General features: G+C 44.5%; 2 protein-coding genes across 2 annotated transcripts in view; both read left to right on the forward strand.

Annotated features, from left to right (window-relative positions):
- Als2 (alsin Rho guanine nucleotide exchange factor ALS2) overlaps window positions 1-7,626 on the forward strand; it is a 66,856-nt gene extending 59,230 nt beyond the window's left edge. Inside the window, exons 29-34 of the mRNA XM_076932058.1 lie at window positions 322-498; window positions 2,521-2,566; window positions 2,815-2,876; window positions 3,395-3,544; window positions 3,736-3,832; window positions 6,385-7,626. Of these exons, the coding sequence (XP_076788173.1) occupies window positions 322-498; window positions 2,521-2,566; window positions 2,815-2,876; window positions 3,395-3,544; window positions 3,736-3,832; window positions 6,385-6,423 (571 nt within the window). The 3' untranslated portion in view covers window positions 6,424-7,626. The remainder of the gene's footprint in view (window positions 1-321; window positions 499-2,520; window positions 2,567-2,814; window positions 2,877-3,394; window positions 3,545-3,735; window positions 3,833-6,384) is intronic.
- Window positions 7,627-8,849: 1,223 nt separating this feature from the next.
- The window catches only part of Mpp4 (MAGUK p55 scaffold protein 4), a 40,070-nt gene continuing 22,965 nt past the window's right edge, over window positions 8,850-25,954 (forward strand). Inside the window, 12 exon segments of the mRNA XM_034497793.2 lie at window positions 8,850-9,012; window positions 12,248-12,337; window positions 13,322-13,443; window positions 16,173-16,250; window positions 17,564-17,644; window positions 18,452-18,505; window positions 18,507-18,584; window positions 19,140-19,221; window positions 21,342-21,427; window positions 21,905-21,976; window positions 23,500-23,696; window positions 24,534-24,604. Of these exon segments, the coding sequence (XP_034353684.1) occupies window positions 12,262-12,337; window positions 13,322-13,443; window positions 16,173-16,250; window positions 17,564-17,644; window positions 18,452-18,505; window positions 18,507-18,584; window positions 19,140-19,221; window positions 21,342-21,427; window positions 21,905-21,976; window positions 23,500-23,696; window positions 24,534-24,604 (997 nt within the window). The 5' untranslated portion in view covers window positions 8,850-9,012; window positions 12,248-12,261.

Raw genomic sequence — 25,954 nt, forward strand, 5'->3', positions numbered from 1 at the left:
ACCCTGTCTAAGGCTCCCCATGCTACTAGCTGCTCTCAGGGAGGGAGCAGCCACACGTGGTCAGTCATGAAGGCAGCTAAGCAAAGGCAACGTGTGCTGAGTTAGGTGACCCTGCAAGGGCAGCCTCAAGATGGAAGCAAAGGAGATTCTCAGTTTGATTTCTAGTCATCCAAAAGAATTGGCAGTTGGTTCAAGATAGTCAGCTCTGCGTGTATAGAACAGCACTCTGCAAAAACATCCTGTGAACCTTGCAGTTTATAAGGAAGCTCCATCTCTGAATATAAGTATTCATGTGCCTGCCTTCCCACTTCTTGTTTGTAGTTATGTAGTAACAAGTTCTGGCTTACTGCTTCCGGTGCTGCTGCCTCGGCTCTACCCACCTCTCTTCATGCTCTATGCCCTGGATAATGACCGAGAGGAAGACATTTATTGGGAATGTGTTCTTCGACTAAACAAGCAGCCAGATATTGCTCTCCTGGGCTTTCTTGGAGTACAGAGGTAGGTACTGTGCTTGTGAGCAGAACCAAAAGTTTGAATTGAAGATCCTTCAGCACTGCCAAGAGTTTATTGGCATCTATTTATTTGTATGTATGTGTGGTTTCTCAGCTTGCTCATCTGCCCTGTCAGAGGATTTGAAGATGGTTGTGAAGTTGCTTATTCATCTGAACGTTTTTTCTTACATTATCATATATAAACTAAATGGCTCATCTTGCTTTGTTGTGGGAAATATGTAAAAATGCAGTTCTCGCTAACCAGCAGGCCCTGGCGGGACAGCCAGCCAGCCAGTACTCATCTTGTGGAAACTATCTGAGCTCCAAAAACTCTCCACCCAGCTCTCTAAGTTCCCACACTAACCCCATGCTTCAAAATTCCCACGGCCCTTTGGGGTGCATTTCTTGCAAACCCACATTTTCTGGCCTGACCTTTCTCTCTGGAACCCAGTAGAACCTCCGTGTGAAGGAAAACACCACACAAACTTACTTCAGAATCAATGGTAACTGAATCACCATGTGCAACTACTAGAATCCTAATCTTGTAAGCCATATTAAATCTAAATCCTCCAGTGACAATCCTGGCGGATCGCCATCTAAACCCGGTGTCATTAGCCAGCTATATCTTGCCTTCTCCCTGTCCCCATTCAAAAGCGTGTATCTCCTGATTTTTTTTCTTCCTCCCTCTGACCCGGAAGTCCCGCCTACTCACCCAGTGGTTGGTTTAGAAGGGTCATGTGAAGTCCTGAGTACTTGATTCACTACTAGTCCCAGGCAGCCCCCTCCCGGGGGAAGCTGGATTAGCATCAAAATGCAAACAGCACCAGGGCTATCCACAACATTACCTAATAAAGATGTATATTTTATACTCCCATTCCTTACAAAAAGTTAATTGCTTTAAATCTTTGGTGTTCCTTGTCTTTTCATCCTTCCCTCATCATTTGCAATTTAAAGTTTTAGATTTAAAAGTTTTCTTATTATCTCAGACCATTGGTTCTTGTTCTAGGGAGTCATTATCATTCTTTCTCTAGATCAGCGATAAAGCTGAGTCCAGCCCACTCAAGAGCCATGTATTTATGCTAACAAAAAAAGTGCATAAGTTTTTATTGGAAGTCATTTTTTTCAATGGAATAATTTAGCAATAAAATTATTATATTTAAATTTATTATTAAAATAAAATGGGATAAAGGTAAATGAAGGACATACTCTGGGCTGTGGTGTGTGGTAATTGGATGTAGACTGAGGTTCTAGGATGACAAAGCCCCTTGGGACATAGTAGCTGCTATTGCCAACATAAAAGCCACAGCTCTCATCTTAAAGGGAATGAGAGATTGTTCATTCTAGAGCCATTCTAAGTGACCATAGATCAGGAACACTGACTTAAGTTATCCCAAATTCCGTGCTCCAACATGGAAGCAGTTTTTGTAGTTTTACAGAACAAAGAAGATCATGAATCAAGAAAGTTTAATACGCATTGGGTACACCAGAGAGGCAGATACATTGAGACAGGCTGGGAGGGATATGCAGCTACTCTATAGCTATTTTATAGGCCCAGGATGCTATCTCATAGCGTTCTTAGTTCTTGGATTACTAGAAAAGTGTTCTGCTAAGCTAATGGCTTCTAAGAGGTTTTTATTTATTATTATTAGTTGGTTTTTTTCAGATTCAGAGCCAGGAGTGGCTGTTCCAGAAGGCTACAATTAGCCAAGATAAAGTAATTAGCTTTTGAACCTACAAATTCCAGTCTCTCAGAGCACTGAGATTCCAGTTCATTATTCTCTGCAGACACAAGACTCCTTCTGGGAGTTTTCATTCACAACCAGATATAGCTTCTTCTCAGGACTTTTCACAGTATTAAGGCATTTTCAGGATGTTTAGGAAAAAAGTAAATAAAAACATGAAACCCAGAACCAAATTGTAGAAAAGTTGTTGTTAATGGGCGCAGGGAAGCCAAGACAACTGTCACCTTTATAAAGGGTATGTCTGCCATACTGATGTCTTATACTAACAATGTATGCTTTCATTGTAGGAAATTCTGGCCAGCAACCTTGTCAATCCTCGGAGAGAGTAAAAAGGTATAGTGGATTTTAGCTCCTTGTCAAAGGTGCTTTTCTTTGCTGTGGAGGATTCCATTTTACATGGGCAGTGCTCATGTTAATGGCAATGATCACAGCAGGCCGGGTCCTCCCCAGCAGGCCGGGTCCTCCCCAGCAGGCTGGGTCCTCCCCTTCTGGGTCCTCCCCAGCAGGCCAGGTCCTCCAGGATGGCTCCTTTTCTTGTTACAGAAGACACCTCTCTTCTGACACTCATTCTCCTTATGCAGGTGTTGCCAAGCACAAAGGATGCTTGTTTTGCATCTGCAGTAGAATGTCTGCAGCAGATCAGGTAATGCCTCATGTTGTTGAACAGTCAGACAAATCAGAGTAGTGGTTCCTATACTGGGAGAGTAGAAAGAACGCAATTCCCGCCCCCTTTCTCTCCATTTTTTTTTCCCAGACAGGATCTTGCTATATTCTCCTTCCCACTCCCAAATGTTGTCAGAATCAATGTGAAAATCAGAAAGTGTCTTTGGAAACATTTGGGCTCTTTTACTCCAATATGCTCTTGTGTTTTCCAAGGAATAGAGAGCATGCCTGGAGCTCTTATCTTTGGCCAACTTTTCATTCAGAAACGGGATTCCAGTGGGTCAAAGGACACATTCCGTGAGGGTCCTCCCACCTGACCTCTTTTCTGGCTTCTTCCCCAAGCCCTGTAGGATTCCAGGCCATCCCTCCACACTTCGGTTGCCTAGTGTGTCTAATCTGAGGCCTGTGACCTAGAGGGGGTATTTTATTTTTAATGAATAAGAGGTGGATCTATTAGGAAAATCATAGGCTGTCTTTTTACACTTTGTTTCACAACAGCACAACATTTACTCCATCAGACAAACTTAAGGTGATCCAGCAGACCTTTGAAGAGATCTCCCAGAGTGTCCTGTCCTCATTACAGGAGGACTTCCTTTGGTCCATGGATGACTTGTTCCCTGTCTTCTTATATGTGGTGCTGCGGGCCAGGTATTCATTCAGTCTTTGCTGACGTCATTGTGTTTTCAAGTCTGCTCCTCTTGGACTGATGCTGCGGGCTGCTCCTCTCATAACAGAATTTCACTTGGGTTAAGTTGTCTTTGTCTGCCATCATCAATTGATTCAAAAGGAGCGTCCACTTAGAAGCAGAATGAGCCTCTCATCTTTTTTGTCTGTGACAGGATTCGGAATTTAGGCTCTGAAGTTCACCTCATTGAGGACCTGATGGACCCCTATCTCCAGCATGGGGAGCAAGGCATAATGTTCACCACCTTGAAGGTGAGTGCATCACTGAACAGTTCTCAATAAGTCTGTCTGTCCTTTACCATAGTGTCAATCACTCAGGAACCACTTTTCTGTATGTTCTTTTGTTTCTCTTTTGGTGGGGGGTTGTTTATTTCCAAGTTGGCCTGCAGCTCCTAGTCAGCTTCTGCCAGTGCTTCCCAAGGGCTGCAATTGCAACTGTGAGCTGTCATGCTTGACCTACTTTGTTCTTTATGGAAAAAGTCAGTATAGACTTTATTTTTTTCTTTGTTTAAAATAGGTCTTTCATGCAATATATTCTGATTATAGTCTCCCCTCTCCCTACTCTTTGCAGTTTTCATCCAGATCCACATGTTTTCTGTCTCTTGTTAAAAATCAAGCAGGCATTGTTGGGTTCAGGGTGGAAGCCAAGAAAACTCACTTTGGATACAGAAGCTTAAAAAAAGAAAGCTTCACTTTCTGAGCGCTCCGGGAGATGGCCAGTTCTGGACCTGAATCTTGTTCCCAGAGGGAGCTTGTACAACATTTGTAAAGAATGGGAACACAAAGCAAGGGGGAGCTGCAGGGTTAGACATTGTGGGTCAAACAGGGAGCACCCACTGGAGATTTGGCTGTATCCAGGGCATCTGGCTTCAAGGTTCCTAATTCATTTTTGTAGACATTAGGTCTGGAGCTCACAGTGATGAGGGGACAGAGGATCAGGTCAGTTGCATGTAGTTAATTAGGGCACAACAGGCAGTTGATTATATATTTTTATAACTTACACAGCTTGACTTAGACAACAGCAATTTCTGTATTCTACACTGGGCTGTGGGTCTCTGTATTGGTTGCCGTCTGCTGCAGGAAGAAGCATTTCTGATGATGGCTGAGCAAGGTGCAGATCTAGGAGTATGGCAGCATGTCATTGAGAGTATTTTATTGCTATGTTTCTTCAGCCAGACAGTTGTATTTTGTTTTCCTCTAGGTCTTTGGCCTATCTTGGCTCAGATTCTCGGCCACCCACACAGCATTCTGTATGGGTTCCATTTCATGGAGTGGGCTTAACTCAGATCAGACAGTGCTGGTCACTTCCACAGGCTTCGAGCCACCATTGCACCAGCGGATCTTAGAGACAGGTCACTCTTGTAGATCAGAGGCTTTGCAGCGATGCTGTTTGCCTTTCTCCTTTGGTAGTGTGCAGAGCACCTTCCAGTACCCTGAACTCTAGCCACTAGGGGTGGAGGCTCTGGGTAGACCAGCTCAGCCTCTCCATGTTCAGTGAGTTATGTAGGTGTTGTCTTCAGCAGTAGAACCTTAACATCAGGTTGTGAACAGCTTCCAATGGCCTTGGCAATAACCTGAGTTGTTTTGGGGAAGGGAAGGGGTGCTTCCCATGGGCCCCTTGGCTTCCCATTGGCCAAGAACGCAGTTAAATGTAACCCATTCCTGGTATTGGAAGCTTCATTTAGTGACAAGAAATGTCCCTTTGGGGCTCTGTCTCCCCTGTTATTTGGTGATTTCATTTAAATTGCCTTCCTATGTGTATATGTGTCCATGGGACCCTCAAACGGTCTTCAGTTTTAGCTGTCCTTCCCGTACCTCTTTCAGTCTCGTCTTCCCCTACCTGTGTGAGCCTCCTTTTCTAGCCCTCCTCCCCCATCCATAACTATCTATTCTGTCTCCCCTTCCAGGGAGATCTATTCCTGCCCTAGTCCTTCAATGACTTAATTGCTAACATCTATATATAAGCAAATACATATCATATTTGTCTTTTTGGGTCTGAGTTGCCTTTCAGTATAGACTAAATACCATTAGAATATATGTTTTTGGTTCTAAAAGCATGGTAATGGATTAAATTAGGACAAGTCAGACCTACACTGCCAGGTAATAAAATCTTATAAAAAAATATAGTTTTTAATATGAAGTAGTATGTTATGGTCACATGAATAGGCAGTCCCTAATGGAAAGGATAATGCTCACATGAACAATACAGTAATATAATTTCCATATCAGCAAAGGAAGGTGCAAACTAAACTTGGAAGATATAAATTATCTAATTAATGTTTAAGGAAAGGTATTGTGGTTTGTAGCGGTTTGGGAGGTAGGCTGAGGTAGAGAAGTGGAGATGCCTTGGGGTTTGTAGAGATGAGCAAAAGAAAGTGGGGCAAAAACCTCAGAACGGAACTTCTGAGTCCTAAGCACACAAGCACTCTGGGATCATTGAAGAAGCAGAAGCAGAAGCAGTCTTGGAAACTCTGACTTGCTCTGTGGTGTGTGGGGCTGCTCAGCCTCTGCCTAGTAAAAGCCGAGAAGCTCTGCTCACACTGTCCTCGGAACCTTCAGACTTCCCAGGCACTAGTAAATGGTCTCGTTCTAATCAGTAAAGACCAGTCCACAGCTGATAATAGTCCCCTCCTTGGAGATAGAGGGAAGTGTGTGAGTGGTTGTTGTTGTGATTAGGCTATACATAGCCATTGGCTGGAGCACTGAGGTCAGGGAGAGCTTGCTGAGGGAGACTGAGGCTTTCAGTGAGGGATTGTTTTTCCCTAGTCTTAAAGTAAATCTGAATTTGTTTTGATTTTTTTCAGGCATGCTACTACCAGATTCAGCGTGAGAAGCTTAACTAGGGTCCCTGACAGCTTGAGAACGGATTATCTACTGCGGAAGCCTCAGCACCATCTGGAGTCTGATGGTGGCAGAAAAGAACAGTGTTGAAGTTGGAGTGGACTTTTGTGTTATTTTGTTTGTAATTTCTGAGCCTTACTAATAATTAGAGCCCAGCGTGGAAAACATACTGTATCATTTAAATGAAGGCTGGAAGGGGAATAGGGACAGAGTAGACAGTCTTTGGCTTGTGCTGAGATCCACACACCTACTTAGAAAAGGAAATTGGTTCCCCTTTCCTATAGTGACAGCTCTCAGCTCCGTGGGGTAACAGGGGTCATTTCCAGGAAAGCTGCTTAGGTGAACAGAAGTTGATGACTGCTTTTAAGCTCCTGTTTGTCTAAATCCATTTGCAGTTCCCCCAGACCCTTTGGCAAGGAGCAGGTTTTACTTGAAACTGAAGCAACTATACCTTGCCTTCCTAGACCTTTTCCAGGCATATGTGCAGCATGCTACTTTGCTAGTGGGGAGGAAGAAGAAGAAGTTTTAAACTGTAGTCTTAACCTTTGTATTTGTGGTCAGATAGCTCCCGTGGGGGACATCCTGGTCCCTACATGGGGTGCATCCATATAGGATCTTCTGCCTGCTGACTGAAAAGAACACAGGAATAATACACTGGGATGCAAACACTGACCGCTGAGCTGCTACAGACCTCACTGATCCGAGGCAGACTGCATTCCCAGCAGGCCCATGAGCTGCTCAGCACAAGCTTCATGTGGAGACTGAAGACTGGGAAGTGTGAGGAAGCAGGGCGCTGCAGTGGCCCTCAGCCCAGTGTGCGGGTCTTCCTCTGCCTCACACTGAACTCAGAAGGGAAGGAAGGAGAGACACACTTGGGATTCTCCACCTCAAAAGTATTGTGACACCACAATATATCCACAGTTTGCGTTTTTACAAACATCCTCTTGTGGGTTGTTGGTTTACGCTGTAGCAGTAACCCGTAGCTGTTTGGATACCACAGGTGCTCTTCCTTCTCATCTGCTGTACTCTAGGCGAGCACAGTGTCCTGACTCATGTGAAATGACTCAGCAGGCGGTAATTACTTTTGAAAAGGATCATGATTTCCGAGCTACTTTATAATCAAGACAAGTATTTGTTAACATACTGTTTTGGAATGTTGGCTGTAATGTCACAGCAATTTTCATAATAAATGACATTCATCTCTACGAAGCTGTTCTGTGACTGTAGAAGAGATGACACGGGGCACAGTGAACTTGAAAGGGTGCTAGCTCACCGCTTTCTCTCTCCTGTTGTAATCCGTGCCTCTGACCTCAGCAGCCTGTGGGGTTTTAGCTCACTGAACCAGAAGCCAGTTTGCTAGCAAAGAGCAGGTTAATCCTGATCCTGATAGCCCAAGGACAAAGGTCTTAAAGGAAAACTTCTTTGAGTAAGACAGTGGGTGGTTGTGGGCTTTGTTTTTCTTTAGGGAAGGGTAGCAGGAGGATAGCACTGTCCACATCTCTCTGCTCACTGCCTTCTTCCAGGATGAGCTGCTCCCTGTGGAGAGGGACCAACTCTTTTCCCCTTTTGAGGATTTCCCATTTCACATATTTTTGAGTTCATGACCAGCACACAAATGTGCCAGATTTGGCTAACAAAGCCAAAGTAATTGAACATCTACCTCCTTCAGGGAAGGGGGAGGGGCTAAGAGTGGAAACAGATGGAAACTCAGACAACAGCACCAGAGATATTCTCAAATGGCAGCACACCGTCTCATCTCTGAGAACTCGAAACTTAACCTTCTCTTTCAGTTTTAAGTGAAGCTGCCTAACCACTGTATGTCCCTCATTCTACACAGATCTTGAGTTGTAGCTTAAAACAATAAATGTTCAGGCTGTGTGTGTGGAAAACCCTAAATCTGCAGGCTCTGTCTGTGACTAACTGGTAACGAGATCCTGGTCACAGCCCTCAGCAGTGCCAGTCCGGGTCCTCCCCATTTCCCATCAGTGAATAGCTGTGTTTGCTCTGTGCTGAGCTGGGACTCCAACCCAGAGCTTCCTGACATCCCCCTACTCGGCCCTGCTGCATATGCCCTGCAGGTGAATTAGGCCTTGAAAAACTGAATTTAAAAAAAAAAAAAAAAAGCAAAAACCTCTGGTGGGTGTGGTTGCACACCTTTGTGGTCAGCCCTTGAAAGGAGGGTGAAGGCAATTCAATTATCCTGTTATCCTTGGTTATATACACAATGTGAGGCCACCCAGGCTACATGAGGCTGTCTGAAAAAAAAGCAGGAAAGAAAATTTGAAGGGCTGTTTGGTGTTGTTATCCAGAAAACAGTCAACAAAACTAGGACCGGTGGAGGAGTGCAGTACTCACGTGGGAGAAGGTTCACCGTGAAGGGGAGGATAAAGTAAAGATGTTCCCTTGCAGGGACAGCTAGGACTGCTGAGGCTTAGGAGAGTCCAGGTCAGGCTGCAAGGGCAGGATTAAATCAAGGAGGATGTGCAGAGCTTTTATCTAGCGCATCCGGCGACTGCAGCTAACTGCCGGCTGGTGTTTCCTGCTTGCTGCTTTCTTGACAGGAGCAACACTGTGTGTTTTCATCCTTGCAGGTAAGAGTCTACAGTGCAATCCTGCCTTTCCAGAAGGCACCTGCAGCAGCTTTACCAATAATTGTGGGTAGTTTGTTTCAAAATGGTTGACTGTCATACAGTACCATCTCTTAAGTGTGGAACAGTGAGTTGTCACAGAGTTCAAGGGAAACGGAGTGTTTCCCCCATCTTCTCTGAGGGCCTTTGATGCAGAGGAAGCCAGCAGGCCATTTCTCATGGTTGCACACGAGCCTTTTCAGGATTTCCATATTGAAAAATATTTTAGGGCAGAAGCAGGTGGATTTCTGAGTTCGAGGCCAGCCTGGTCTACAGAGTGAGTTCCAGGACAGCCAGGGCTACACAGAGAAACCCTGTCTCGAAAAACCAAAATTTAGAAAAAAAAAAAGAAAAAGAAAAATATTTTAGAAAATAAGCCTAATGGGTGGGAGGTCAGAACTTTGCATAGCAGTTGTTTTAAAGCAGAAGGAAAACACTTAACATGTTTTAATTATAATGTTTAATCATTACAATTTAATTAATGTGTGTGTGTATGTGTATACGCTCAAGCACTATGGAAGCCCTAGTGCCACAGTGTGCTTATGGAAGGCAGAGAACAACTGAAAACAGTTCCCTCTTACCATGTGGTTACAAGGTTATCAGGCTTGGCAGGAAATGCATTTTCCTGCTGAGCCACCGCAAAGACCCAAAGCTGAATTTTTAAGGTAATGCATGCATTCCAGGTATTCATGGTGATTGCTTCCTTTATAACACAGCTGTTAATTGTCTTTTCATATTCCCTGCCTCTTTACCCTATAAATTACCTGTCTGGAATCCTTCATTCTGGGGCAGTTCAAACCAAGGCACTTGGACACATAAGGTTTTTATTTAAATCCACATGATACCCTACCAGTAATAAAAAGAAGGTAAAGAAAGATATAGGGCTGAGTATATGGCTTAGCTGGTAGAATGCTTGTCTGGTATGTGTGAAGTCCAGTGTTCATTTCCCAGCACCACATAAACCAGATGTGGTCACACACACCTGTGATCCCAGCACTTTGGGGGTGGGAGCAGGAAGATGAGAGCATCTGGTTATCCTTGACTACACAACAAATCTAAGGCCAGCCTGGGCTAGGTGGGACTCTGTCTCCAAACAAATAGAAAACCAACAAAAAACAAAGTAACTGATCATAAGATAAAGTGTATCTAAGCATGTGAATGTTGTTGGTAACATGCATTTGAGGTTATACAAAACCCTGAAAGGATGTAGCAGCTTTGAATGCAGGTGTAGCTAGAATCCAGGACTGGTGTGTTTAGTGGTTTCCTGAGTCACAAGCAGGACGAGCACTGATAAAAGTGATTTTCTGATTTGGTAGACTACTTGGTAAGGTTTAGTGTGCGGTGAGTTAAATTATAGTGCTAGCATTTCTTCAAATTCATTGCTTTAGGGCTGGAGAGACGACTCAGCAGTTGAGTGTGCTCTTCTGGAGGTCCTGGGTTCAATTCCCAGCAACCACATGGTGGCACACAACCATCTGTAATGGGATCTGATGCCTCTTCTGGTGTGTCTGAAGACAGTAACAGTGTACTCACATACAATAAATAAATAAGTAAATAAATAAATATTTTAAAAAATTCATTGGTTTCAATCAAAATTGCAAACTATTTTTGTTGTTTTAAAGGCAGGCTTTCTCTGTGTAGCCCCAGCTGTCCTGGAGCTTGCTATGTAGAGTAGTAGTCTGGTCTTAAAGTTACAGAATTTTAAGCTTGCCTCTGCTCCCTAAGTGCTGGAGTTAAAGGCATGTGCCACCACTGCTTGAAAAGTCGAGTTCTACATTCGGATCATTCTGCGGTTGCTTTATGTTTGTTTCTCCAGTGACATGAAGGTCCAGTTAGACACTTGCACGTTCTGTAGGGACAGTGATTATTTATCATGTAGAACAAAGTCTTAAGACTTTCCTGAGGCTCCTGCCTTCCCTTTGCCCTTGCTGTCTTTACCTTGTCCTCATCCTGTTGGCTGATATAAACATGATAGCTGGAAATGCGCATCTTGGAACAGATGAACGGGTGCCATGTGCACCACAGGGCTGGGGCAGGGTGCTGGTAGACCCTACACTTGAGGCTGACCCAAGTCTGGATTGTCTGCCTCAATACTGTCAAACAGGCAATGCAGAGACTTCTATTCCACCAGGCCACTCTTATTTTGGAATACATTTTGTAAGAGTAAATAAATCTGGAGCAATGTTTTTTGTTTTGTTTTGTTTTGCTTTAGAAAATTAAGTATTTCAAATTGTTTGCTACAGATGAGTATTGACATTGATAGGGTAAGATACAATGAGCCACCGTATGTTTCAATCTATGCAAAATATACTAGGGACTGTCATCTAGGATTTAGACAGGTTGTAGGGTGGACCATAAAGGCTGTGTGTGGGGAAAAAAAAAAAAAGCCAGATCATTGTTACATTGTCTTCAGGTCAGAAGACTGTGCCAGTACAGTAACCTGTGTCACAGACTTCATCCAGGGCAGTAACCTGTGTCACAGACTTCATCCAGGACAGTAACATGTCACTCAGTCCATCCAGGACAGTAACCTGTATCACAGAGTTCCAGTCAGTCCTCTAACAGGAATTTGTGCAACTGATGAGGAAGCCCCATGAAGAACCACTAAGTGCTATATACAGAATGGAGCATCAGTGTGTGTCCGCCCAGGGAGGCCCTCTGAGCACTCAGCAGTGCGTAATTCATCTAGGCAAACACGTGGAAAGTAGGCAGATAAAACATGACCTGTCGGTTATTGTAAAAGATGGATGGGCGGTGAGATGGCTCTGTGTAAAGGCACTTGCCCTTGAGGCTGACAGCCTGAGACTGGTCCCCATGAACCACATGGTGGAGCAAGAGAACTGCAACCTATCCTGTGATCTCTAAGCTTGAACTGAATCATACACGTGAGTGTGAATGGGAATATGTGTGTATATGAGTGTGCATATAAACATAATTTAAAAATTTTTTTAGAAAAAAGGTAGAGTACGGGAATGTTTTGTGGAATAATAGTTTTCTCTTTCACACAGCTAGTAGCAGCTGATTTGGAGAGGAAATATCATGTTTTACCTGATACATATCATAGTGTGTGTGCCCTAGCGCTAGGCTTGCAGAATAATTGTTGAAAATATACTCCAGCATGCTGAACACTGGCTGGTGTGGCTGAGCAGCAATCTGCCATTTGTTGATCTGCGTCTTATTCCTTACTTCCCTTTCCAAGCTCCAGCAGGGAGGATGAGACAGTCTGACAGAGGAGCAGAGCTGACTGATGAGGACAGGGCTTTTTCCACAGCATCCAGTCCTGAGAATGGTATGTGTCCCCAGAGTTCCTTTTCTAGACCAGAAGAGACTTTCAATAATATCTGAATGCATGATCAAGAAGTACACAGGGTGACTTGCTGTGATCTCTACAGGGGGCTTATTCTTCACCTTTGTCCACTAGTGCTAGTGTTGATAGTTCTGAAAGCAACTATCTGTGCAAGGAAGACATTGCTATGAAAGAGACAGAGCCCCACCAGGCCACACCAATTTATATAAAATTCAGGACAGAGCCCCACCAGGCCATACCTATTTATATAAAATTCAGAACTGCATAACTTGTTCATATCCAGACTAACACTTAAAAGAGATTTTTTTTAATAATGAGAAAAGTCAAGGATTTACTATAGATGTAGTTCCTTTACTCAGTAGAATATTGATATTTATATCAGGAAATTTAATGAGGGAATGGCAAGAATGTTCAGTGTGTGAGGATACTTGTCTTTAGAGCTGGTGAGCTGAGTTAGAGGAGACAATCAACTCCCTCAAATTGTCCTCTGACCTCCACACACTACATCAATAATAAATAAATGAATAAATCTGATGGGAGGGCTGTCCAGATGGCTCACTGGGCAAAGACACTTGCTGCCAAGACTTACAACATGAATTCTCTCCCTGGGATTCACATGGCCAAAGGTGATATATAACTCCTACAAGTTGTCCTCTGACCTTCACCCAAATGCTCTGACATGCATGCACCCTTGCCCCACACATGTTAGCCACATGCAACATTTTAGTCACAGCCCATGAGAAAGCTAGCTCATTTGTACTTTACCAAAAGAAACTTTTTTCACAGAGTCACGAGGTCTTCTGAAATAAATAAATGAAGGGACAGGGTGCGGAGCCACCCTCAGCCCTTAACCCCCATGTTGTCCCCTCAACATGGGATTGCTTGGCAAGCTCAGCAGTCCCAGAAGCCCCAGTCACAACGTCTTCCTGCTGCCTTACCTGCCAGCTGGCCTCTGACCTTTTCTAGGTCTCTCTGGGATCCTGAGGCTCCTACTGCAGGAACTGAGTCTTTTCTACAGCCGAGATGTGAATGGTCTGTGTCTCTTATATGACCTCCTCCATTCCCCGTGGCTGCAGGCTCTGCTGAAGGTGAGTGCTTCGTGCCTTTCCTTGCTGTGGCTAGCAAAAGTCAGTGTACAGTCCTTCTGATCAATGTTTTTGTCCTTAGTCTTCTTTTTATGTTTGCAGTGGTACTTCACTGATTCCACATCTTCAGGCTTAGGTCTTTTCTCATTGTCCTTATCTTTCTCTCCTTTCTCTTTCTCGGCTTCATCATCACTAATCTCCTTCTCCAGAGAGCAGTGGGGTGGCCTAACACTGCAAGTGCTTCTTCACCAGCATTTGACTCCTCTCTGTTCTGTCTGGGTCACTTTGGGTGGTACAGTGAGCTCTGTGAAGTGCCTGCCTTGACATGCACAAAGCTCTGGGATAGACCCCCATCACTGCAAAACAGGTGTGCTAGTTATTGTTCTATTGCTGTGAAGAAACACCATGACAAAGGCAACTCTTACAAAGCAGCAAACTGGGTGCTTACTTGTGGTTCTAGAGAGTTAGTCTAGGATCTTCATGATGGGAGACAATAGGTATGTCACTGAGGCAGGAGCTGAGAGTTTTATATCCTGATCCAAAGGCAGCTGGCAGAGGGAGACACTGGGTGTGCCACGGGATTTTGAAACCTCAAAGCCCACTCCAGTAACACATCTCCTCCAACAAGGCCACACCCACTCCAACAGAGTTACCCCTTCTACTCCTTCCCAAACAATACCACTCCCTAGTGACTAAATTTCAAATATATGAACCTATGAGAGCCCTTCTCGTTTAAATGAGATGGTACATACCTATAATCTCAGCACCTGAGGCAGGGTAATCAGAAGTTCAAGGTCATTTATGGTTACAAGGTCAATTTGAAGACAGCCTGGAATCAATTGTCACCAAAGGCGAGATGCACACACACAGGAGAGGAGGAGGGGGAAGAACAGACAGACAGACACACATACATCCAGAGAGACAGAGCCAGACAGACACAGACATACCCCTGTTCACTTTGGAAGCATTTGTAACAGTCTCCAACTGTTTTCAGAGGCCCCTATGATCACAAATCAGTTACCACAATGGCCACCATATCCTCAATGGCCCCACAATCTTTTTTCCTTAAGGCCAACAACTCTGGACAAATAAGAATGCTTTTATAAAAAACCACTCCTCGCTGGTTATGGTGTATGTGCCTTTAATTCCAGTGTTTGGGGGCCAGGGGCAGGTGCATCTCTGTGAGTCAGCCTTGTCTGCATAGTGAGTTTTAGGCAAGTCAGGGATGGAGAGTGAAACCCTGTGTTAAAAAAACAAAACAAGGGGCTGGAGCGATGGCTCAGTGGTTAAGAGCACTGACTGCTCTTCCGAGAGGTCCTGAGTTCAATTCCCAGCAACCACATGGTGGCTCACAACCATCTGTAATGGGATCTGATGTCCTCTTCTGGTGTGTCTAATGACAGCTACAGTGTACTCATATGTATACAATAAGTAAATAAATCTTTTTTTTAAAAAAAATATTATAACAAAACATCATTCCTCTTTTGTTAAAACCAAGAAGTAAAATGTCTACAGTTTTAGCTGGAACTCATAACATTGCTTTACCCTGATAGAACCTTTTTAATTTGATAAAAATTCTGTGCACCATATAAAGTAGATTTTCTGAACAAGTGCTCTTAAGGAAAACCCCTTTGAAGTTATTTTTGGGAATGTGGGTGTTTCTTCTAATTAAGTGTGAGATATGGTCAGCCTTATGATATATGTTAATACTGTATTCTATAGAATTGAAGTGGTAACATCTTTTGCATGACCGAAGACATGTCACTTGTTTTATAGCTTTTGACCCAGAGTCTCATGTTTAGCCCTGGCTAGCCTGAACTCAGGATGTAGATGATGCCCAGCTATCCCGTGACACCTACACCTCACCCCTTCCAAGGACTGGGGAGTCTTGCTGTCATTATAAATACTTGACAGGCTTTTGCTTAGTGCTCCCTACAGCCATCAATCAGCATAGATCACTTCCATATACTTGAATACCAGCCTTACAGAACAGCAGGAAGCTCACTCATCACAGATATAGATGGGAAAGGCTCCATCTGTAAGGGAAATCTGATTCCCTAAATAAGATGAGGGGCAGCACTGTGAAGCCAAGCAAAGCAAGCATTGCTTACTTAGCCTGACTTCGTCCCGTACAGAAAAGATCCCCAGGGACCGGGGGCGGAGGGGGCGGGGGAGGAATGAAGCTGGAATTTGCACAAGTGAGTTTGCTCTGGAGAATTGCCTGAGGAAGGAGAACTGAGCAACTTCAGAGACCAGAGCAGAGTGTGGATGAGCACGGTTTGAATATCTGGCTTCTTATTCAGGACCCCTGGTGGGTCGTGAGCCACACAACTCATGCCCTGTACAGTTGCCCAGTTCAGAGGTCCTAAGGGGTCTCTGCTCCATAGACCCTCCCTTGAGAAGCCCTCGTGTACACTGTGTATAGATCCCTGCTGGGGCCAGTCCCAGACATCTTTTCTTTATTTCCCTCACTTTAAAAAGAGGAAAATTTGCATAATTTTCATTAATGAAATTGCTCTAGGATTGTCCGTCTCCTGGGAGCAGCCAGGAGACACTTCTGAAGCCCTGGGCCCTCCCACAGGAAGACCCTTCACTCAGCCTAGAGTCACACAGTGTCGCCTGTTCAGCTGTCAGCATGGCTGCCTTAGGCTGTTTCTTCCTTTGAGAGCTTTTACTTTAACGTGTTACTGGCCGCATCCTCCGTATCCTTTTCCCCCTTTCCCCCTCTGCAGATCTATGACTGCCTCCAGAAGTTTAAAGAGAAGAAGCTAGTTCCTGCTACAGCTCATGCACAGATCTTATCCTGTGAGGTAAGGTGGTTCTATCCAGAAGAGCCACAGAGCCCTTGCTCATGTCCTGTAAGGTTTGTTTACATGAATGGAAGTTTCTGTTGGGAAAACTTGGTCAGCGAGTATGCATTTTAATAAAAGTTATCTCTCTCTCTTTTTTAAAAATTATTTATTTATTTATTTATTTATTTATTTATTTAATGTATGTGAGTACACACTAGCTGTCTTCAGACACACCAGAAGAGGACATCAGATCCCATTACAGATGGTTGTGAGCCACCATGTGGGTGCTAGGAATTGAACTCAGGACCTCTGGAAGAGCAGTCAGAGCTCTTAACCACTGAACCATCTCTCCAGCCCTTAGTTGAACTTAATGTAAAGAAACTTGTCTTCCAAAATCAACACACACACACACACACACACACACACTCACACTCACACTCACACACACAGGTGTGCATGTGCACACACATTTTCACCACATGGCCGCCTTTCCTTTTGCCCCTTTGCGTTTCACTGACCTGAGGTCAACACGCTGACTCTATGGTAATGATTCTGCAGTTCCTAACATGGCTCCTGTTTGGATTCCAGTCTCTGCTAGCCAGCCTCCTCCTCTTCTCATCTTCTTCATCTTCCTCAAATTTGGATGGGCACCTTGAACATAGGATGTCCTCAACATGTCCCCTTAACTCACTCCTTGCGTAGGCTTTCCTGTCTCAGTTAATGGCAAGTCTGGGCCCTTGTTACAAAGACTGTTAGGGGTTTACATCTACCTTGAGCCTTGGCTCTACCCGTTGTGGTAAAGTTCAGTAGCTAAGGAACATGCCAGGCCCTATGTGGGGAGACAGAAAAAGAAACTACATCTCTTAGGTCAACATCACGCTAGAACATCTACTTTTCAACCTGTGTGATGCTGACTATGGGATAAAGATTAAGCGTATGTTATGTGTGTGCTGGTTCCCTCCTGAAGCTAACTGTGATCCACCTAAGTGGGTGCTAGGAACCAGATATGGTTTCTCTAAAAGAACAGCAAGTTCTCATAACCCTGCGCCATCTCTCCAGCCCCAGGAGATGAAGATTTTAAGTGTTTTATTATATACATTGGGTTTTGGAAACAGGGTCTCCCCTGCAGGCCAGGGTGGTCTGTAACTCACTTTGTAGCCAAGCTAGTTTCAAACTTGGCGATACCCACATCTCAGCCTCTCCCCACATCTCAGCCTCTCCCCACATCTCAGCCTCTCTCCACATCTCAGCCTCTCAAGGGCTAGAATCACAGGCATGGGCCACATGGCTTAAAAATACTTTATGCTGTATATTTTTCCATCATGCATCAGGTCTTAGAACTGTTACCCAAAGCCTCCAGTTCCCCTGAGATCCGAGAGCTCAGACAAGTCCTCCAGGCTCCGCACTGCAAGGTAAGCGCTTGCTAAAATGGACAAAGTTTTATCAGAGACAGAGTTAGGAAGAACAAGCAGAAGTGATAGAAAACATTGTCTGGATATATATTCTGTTTCTGTACATGAACAGCCAACAGATTTTACTTGAAGATGTGGGGCTCACATGTCATTGACTAATCACGGAGCAGGTGCTGTTGCATGTACCTGGAGGTACCCAGAACTTTCCAGGGTGTCTCGTTCTCCTAAAAAGATACGATTCCTCTAGAATTCTGGGTAGCATCTGGTTACAGATAAATAATTTCCATACTTTCTCTCATGTAAGGAAGGTTTTGAATTTTGAACACAGCGTATGAAATAACTTGGGATATACATTTGTTTGTATATATGTGTATGTGTCTATGTGAGTTTGTGTACACCACTTGTGTACAGATGTCTGCAGAGGTCAGAGGAAGGCATCAGATCCCCTGGAACTGGAGTCATAGAGAATTGTAAGCCACTCGGTGTGGGTGCTGGGAACTGAATCCAGGTCCAGCTCTCTTTTAATCTCCTAAGCTCTGAGCTATCTCTCTAGCCCCTAAAAGAGATTACTGTATACTTTTTTAACCTCTATATTCAATCTATATTTTAACCTCTATGTTTCCTTGTCTATAAAAAAATAAGGACAATGACTATCCCTATCTTATAAAATTACTGAGACTGAACTTGCTTAGAGCTGTGCCTGATGTGGGTGTTTGTGTATATGTCCTATACAGTATCAAGTCACCATTTTTGAGATGCATGTGTGCTGCATGCAACATCTTCTCACCTTCTCTCTTCTGTCCCTAGGCTTTGCTCAGTGCCCATGACACAGTGGCTCAGAAAGACTTTGAACCCCTTCTCCCCCCCACTGCCAGACAATATCCCTGACAGTGAAGAAGCAATGAGGATTGTTTGTCTGGTGAAAAACCAACAGCCCCTGGTGAGGAAATCATTTCATCTTTTGTTTATGGTTACTCCAGGGTTTGTTGTGATGTAATCTATAGCTAATAGGTACTTGAATGGCAATTTCATCTCAGTCACACAGAGAGTGGGATGGTGGCATGGCAGCTGGTGTAACTTTGCCTGTGGTTCAGACTCACTCAGCTCATAATGTTCTCATCATGCAAGGGCTTCTATTTAGTGTCTTTCTTTTATGAGAAGACAAGATATAAACTCTTTTAGGTGAAAACGCGACATCTGTATTATATATTTTATATAATGGCCTTTATGTATTTTACTCAATTCTAATACACTGGCCAACAGTCTTCCCTTCTACTAATAGAAGGCAGGTAAGAATTTTTTTTTTCTGGTTTTTCGAGACAGGGTTTCTCTGTGTAGCCCTGGCTGTCCTGGAACTCACTCTGTAGACCAGGCTGGCCTCGAACTCAGAAATCCGCCTGCCTCTGCCTCCCAAGTGCTGGGATTAAAGGCGTGTGCCACCACCGCCCGGGGGCAGGTAAGAATTAACAGATGCTCTATCGTGTTCTCTCTCCAGGGAGCAACCATCAAGCGTCACGAGATAACAGGGGATATCCTGGTGGCCAGGGTCATCCATGGTGGGCTGGTGGAGAGGAGCGGTAAGCTGGGGTGACAAGGTGTAAGAGAGACACAGGAAACATGGAGTCTACAGCTTTTCTTCCAGGAGCAGAAAAATTCCTTTCTCCACTTAGGTCAGGGGCTTCGGATGTTCCTGCTTGGCTAAAGCAATAAAAACTCAAGGAACAGTGTTTCAAGGGATGCCAGCACCCTTGACCAGAGAGGCCCTACATGCTAGGCTCCGTGAGGATGCATTCTTGTTAACATTCTTAAGGTTGCCAAACAAAGCAAGCATTGTCATGACATTGTATAGATGGAAGGGCCCAGCTTCTTCTGCTTCCAAAATGGCAGAGCTCCTGTTCATCATGAGCAACTTCTTGTGCTTTCCACACTCCACACACACACACCACCCTCTTGCCACCGTGCATCCACACCTGACTCATGCCCCTGCTCCCCACAGCCTCCTGGCACCTGCATGTGGCACCCTGACACCCATTGGGAAATCCTGTGGAGCCCCTCACTGCAAGTCCCTGGCCTTCTTTCCTCTTTTTCTCTTTGGCTCTTCCCAGATGGGTCATTCTCCTCCTGGATTTTTCTCCATATGTTCATCCTGCTGTTGTCTCAGCTCTCTGAAACCTCCCATCTCTTCTACATTTCTCAAAGCTTTTAAAAACATCAACACACAGAGATCATATTAACAAGCTTCAGTGTGAAAATACAATCAGGTATACAACATATAGTAATAGATCAAGATATTTGCTTTTCTTGTTTTTTAAATTGTAAATATTTTCCCATACAGTGTACTCTGGTCACAGTTTCCCCCAATCTCCTCCCCACCTCAGCACCCATCCACCTCCATGCCTTTTTTTTATCTCTTCCTTTAGAAAACAAACAGGCAAATAAAGAAAATAAACCAGAATAATTTTTTTTAAAAAGAAAAAAGCATAAGAAGCTTACATAAACAAAACTCATAAAACTCAAGATTGGAGAGTTTGGCTTCTGCTTTGTGCTCCCGGTGGGTTGCACTTCCAGCCACCCATTCTGGGAATCTTTGGATCCAAGAATGAAACACACACACACACACACACACACACACACACACACACACACACAAGCTTATTTTTGAAGTGACTTGGCTCCTCAAAGGCTGGGCACTTCTAAACCTTCTTCTACTACCCTAGGCCCAATTGGGGAAGTGGCCAGTGGCCACCCCGAAGCTCTAAATCTCTTCTGTCTCCCACCATCATGGTGATCCTCTGTCTCTTCCATGCTGTGTCCTAGCCTTCACCACCTAAGGGTCCGGCCCTATCTTTATTTACCCAGCCGCTAGCCGCTGGCATCAAAAACCAACTGGGAACAAGGACCTTTAGAGTCTGGACACAGATTCCCGATTGAATCAAAAGATTAGAACCAATCTCCAACATCTCACCTTTTTTGTCCAAATTAAACACACAAACAAAAACAAAAACAAAACAACTTCTCTCAGGCATAAATTGAGTACAACTACAACAATTATGTAAATCACAGAGTATGATATACAACTAACACCCAGTCCATCATATTTATCAATTAGATAAAGTACTCTTCCATCATTCCTAACTTAGGATTACGATTCCATACCTGAATTATGTTTTGATTTTTAGCTTGCATCACCATCTGAAACGATGCTTTCAACTCTATACCACATCTTTCAATGCCAAACAACTTAAGTTTGCTTATGAGACTATAACTAGTCTTCAACCCCGTCAGAAATCTGAGAACAAATTAAGTATTACCTGAGTATATAGGAAGCACCAAACATAGCTTCTAAAATGTAAACAACTGTAGAGACAGCTGACTACCTGACAGCCCCTATTCCTTATAACATTGGAGCATCTGTCTTCAGCAGTCTGGCCCAGACAGGTTTAGAGTTCTTCTGACCAGTATTTTGGTTCCATTTTACAACATCAGAGAAGTAAAACAAACAAACAAATCACTCTTGGTGTTGGCAAAGAAGTAGAAAACAGTGCTCACAGACAGTTATGGTGGTATAAGTTGGAGCAGTTTTTTTTTTTATTTTAAATTTTCAAACATACTTGGGGTCATGAGCTAGTGGTCATTGGAGTAGCAGTCTCTGTTTTATTTCTTGGACCCGTCCTCTGTTCATGTTCTTGTCACGTAGGGTTGCTGTATGCTGGAGACAAACTGGTGGAAGTTAATGGAGTTTCAGTTGAGGGCCTGGACCCTGAGCAAGTGATCCGTATCCTGGTAACTGTCTTACTTCTTTTGTTAGTGATGTAGTGGCATGCCATGCCCCATGGTATGTGTGCGATCATGTGATGTTGTTTAAGTTCCTCCCAGCAGCTTTTCATCTCCAGCCCCAGACTTTGCTGCTGTCATGAGACCCCTCAAGCTTCCTGTTTAACCTCCAGAAGTTCTGGCTTCAATGGTTGATGGGAAGATTTGCCTTAGTATTCCTGTTAATAACACTGATGAATCCCATCATATACATACACACACACACACACACACACACACACACACACATATACACACACACATGTATGCACACATACACACATGCATACACACACATACACATATCCCTTCCCAAGCTGAACCTGGGCAGACTGTTCCTCTGTCTCCTGCCCTATGGAGTTTAGGGCTGGATACACTGAGATGTTACCCTGTCTAATGTACCATGGACTCCACAATTCACCAATCTTCCTCTTTGCTGTCCTCTAGGCTATGTCTTGTGGTACAATCATGTTCAAGGTGATTCCGGTCTCTGCCCCGCCTGTGAGCAGCCAGAAGATGGTAAGAACACACAACAGTATAGTGTATAACAATTCTAGCCACTAGACTGTTTTGAACAAGGGTTCAGTATTCGGGATGTTTCTCAATGCTGATGATTTGAAATGGAGAGTGGGTAAAGGAATACAACAAAAGGAGTGGGCCACCATGAAATTAAGAAGCTGCATCAAAAGTAGTGAGCATCTGGACAAAAATATTTCTAAACTAAATGATTCTGTTCTACAACACATTTTAACGTGCTGTGATAATGGGTTTCATTATGACATTTTCATACATACATATGTATAATGTATTTTGATCATATCTAATCCATCTCATCACCCTCTCATGTTCTACTTTCTTAATCTTCTTTATCTTTCCAACTAGCCCCATTTCTGCTTTTATATGTGAGTCTATTCATGCACACATGTGCATGAATATGGGTGTGTGTGTGCATGCACATGTATGTGTGTGTGTGAACACATGTGTATGTGTGTGTATGCATGTGTGTATGTGTGCATACATGTGTGTGTACGCGAGCGTGTGTGTGTGTGTGTGTGTGTGTGTGTGTGTGTGTGTGTATGATGGGATTCACCAGTGTTATTAACAGGAATACTAAGGCAAATCTTCCCATCAACCATTGACTGTTTTTAAATCCTGAGTGGGGAGGGATGGGACCCCCATGAGCCCTCTGACAGGGTACTGACCTGCCCAATCATGTAGGTAAGCAGAGAGGCTGTGAGTCAAGTGTAACAGCTACATCGTGCCTATAAGTCAGTGTGCATACCATGCCTCCCACGTCTGCTAGCTCCTACATTATCTCTGCCTCTTCCTCTACAATGTTCTCTGAGCTTCGGAGAGGCTAATACAGGTGTCCCATTTATGGCTATTCATTCAATAATCATCTATTCTCAGTACTCTGACTACATACGAGTCTTGGCAGTAACTGCTGGCCCAAGCCATAAGAAACTCCTATGGCCAGAGCTGACAGCATCACTAATCTATGGGCAATTTGACAGGCATATCATACCCATTTAGCAAAACATCCTCAGTAGCTTCCCACAAGGGCCTATGACCTTCTCAGCTACAGGCCTTTCAACTGTGTTTGCAATACTGAATGTGTACTCTCTATGGAGTGGGTATCACACCCAGCTGCAAGTGGTTGGTTATGGCCATAATAGACCTGCCACTGTTGCTCCAAAGAGCTCTCTTCCGCTTGCTTGGCTGGTGTTACTACATAAAGGTCCACAGATAAGTAAAGCTGTTGATGGCAGTCCTTCCCCCAGCAGCCTTCTTAGCGTCTTCTAGTGCTTGCCAGCAGGGAGGAAGCTTCCAGCCCAGTTCCAGCCTGATTTCTCTATGCCCTGCGATGCAGATGCCAACAGCAACCCCCCCCCCCCCCCCCAGCATTTAGTTTAGAAGAACATCTCTTTAATGGTAAGGCCGGAAAACAAAGATGAGAGCACGGGAGCGAGGGCAATGTTTTAAAGTTGTGATGGTTCTGGACAAGCGTTCTTCTGAGAGTACCGTTGTGCACTTGCTGCCAGGTTTATGTTCGCGCCATGATTGATTACTGGCCTCAAGAGGATCCTGACATCCCCTGCATGGATGCTGGATTGCCTTTCCTGAAAGGGGACATTCTACAGATTGTGGACCAGAACGATGCCCTCTGGTGGCAGGCCCGGAAAATCTCAGACCTTGCTATCTGTGCTGGGCTAATCCCCTCTAACCACCTTCTGAAGAGGTAGGGAGGCCACTTTTGGCATCAGGGTGATCGTTAGGCAATGCTTGGGACATCAAGTTCCTGAGAATGTGATAAAGTCACAAACGGATGGAAGAGCATAAATGCCCCGGTTTATAAACCAAAGTGTCAACTTACTGATAGATTTTCAGCTTCTTAAACACTAAAGGGATCAGGATAGTTATATCAGCTAGATAGAAAAGTGCTTGTGAGACTAAACTGAACTTAACTATTTCTATGGTCTGAATATGTTGACCTAATCCCCCAGTGAAATATAACCCCCAGAGCAACAGTATTATAAGACAAGGTCTTTGGGATTTGATGAGGTCATGAAGATCAATGGATTACAGCATCAGTAGATTATTGGTATTGTGAAGAGGGAGGTATTAGCAGGAAAAAGACAAGAAATTGAAATCCTGGAGAGACTGCAGCAGTTGGCAGTGCACAGCCCTGGGGTGGACAGTGGGATGGGATGGCAGAGGAAGGATGAATCAAAGTCTGTTGGATAAGAGATGGAGGCTTAGAAGGGACATTTGCCTGCTTAATAAAACCATCCAGCATTATAGCCAGAGTTGAGAACATGGCAACTGCCAGGAATAATGGGTATCGACATCCCAAGTGGGGGCCTCTTAAAGGAAAGGAAGGGTGTCCTGGAAATACTGGAGGCAACTTAGGACAGTCACTGCCCCAGGCTCAGTGGAATAGAGCCACCTATGGTGTGCTGGGGCCAGATGATGAAGTCCCATCTTTGTGTCTCTTCTGAAATGTATTTCCAGTGCCAGAGCCCTGCGAGAGCCCACACTATAAAAGTCAGCCAATCTTTGCTCTCTTTCTGCCTAGGAAGCAACGTGAATTCTGGTGGTCTCAGCCATACCAGCCTCACACCTGCCTCAAATCCACCCGATGTGAATGTGAGTATTCGAGTGTGTGCAGAGATCTCAAACTCGGCATGCACACCCAAGAAGGGTGCTTCCATCTCTCAGGCTAGCATCCTGCCCATGTGGGGGGGCTTAAATATTCTCATTGTCCCACAGTCCTCTCCTCCACAACTAGCCATCAGAATCTAGCCATCAGAATCCCCCTATAGTCATTCATGCCCTTTTTCGTTAGCATTTCACCATCACCAAAAGCAACTCGGCAAGGAAAGGGCTGATTTGCTTATACGTCCACATCAGGGTCCATCATGGAAGGAAGTCAGACGGGACCCTGGAGGCAGGTGCTGAAGCATAGGAGGAATGCTGCGTGCTGGTTGGCTCCTTATGGCTTCTTCAGTGTGCTTTCTTATAGGACCACCAGCCTAGGGATGGTACTACCCACAGTGAGATGGGCCCTCCTATATCACTCCTCAGTCATGACAATACCCCGATACTTGCCAGTCTGATGGAGGCATTTTATTAAATGTTCCTCTTTTCAGATATGTTTAGGTTTATGTCAAGTAGATGGGAACCAGCCAGCACAGAAGTTAAACACATCCTTGGGTTAAAGACTGCTTAAGTCATTTCCTCCCAAACTCAAATCCTTCAAGACACCCCACCCCCACCCTAACTCCCGGCCTCCGGAGCTCTCATATGTTATACCTGGACAGAAGTCTGTGGCTATACAGTTGCATAATCTTCATTTGTGTCCTTTCTTTTTTAATGTTAAGATTTATTTTCTTTTTGTTATTGTGTCGGGGGTTGGGGTCGGGGTGGTGGCGGCATGGATTTTGCTTGCCTGAGTATCTGTGTACTACATGCATGCAGTACCCTAGGAGGCCAGAAGAGGGTGTAAGAACCCCTGGGACAGTAGATCGGTTAAGCACTAGAAGAGCAGCCAGTGCCCTTAGCTAGCCGAGCCATCTCTCCAGCCCCTATTTCTTTTCTTTTTTTGTACTGGAGATTGAACCAAGGGCTTGGTGCGAGCTAAGAAAGCACTCCCCCACTGGGCTATCCTCAGCTCCAGTCCTGGGCCTTTTTGACTAAATATGAGACTGTTCACATTTAAGGAACTCACTGTGATCATTACACATTGTTCTTCAAATGGTAGGAGGGGCGTGGTCAGCAAGGGGTCTGCGGCCATAAGTGCTCGTGAACTACACTGGGGGACGGTGGCCAAAAGAGAGTGGCAGACAACAGAAGCAAACTGGAGCCTGCTGAGTGGTGCCTTCAGAAATGACCCCCTGTCAGGCCCTGTAGGGGTTAGGGCAGGGGACAGAGGGACTTGTGGAGACAGAAAGGGCACAGGAGAGACTCAGTGTAGACCATAGACAGCAACACCAGCAT

The sequence above is a fragment of the Arvicanthis niloticus genome, chromosome 3 (genome assembly GCF_011762505.2).
Source record: "Arvicanthis niloticus isolate mArvNil1 chromosome 3, mArvNil1.pat.X, whole genome shotgun sequence".
Lineage (NCBI taxonomy): Eukaryota > Metazoa > Chordata > Mammalia > Rodentia > Muridae > Arvicanthis > Arvicanthis niloticus.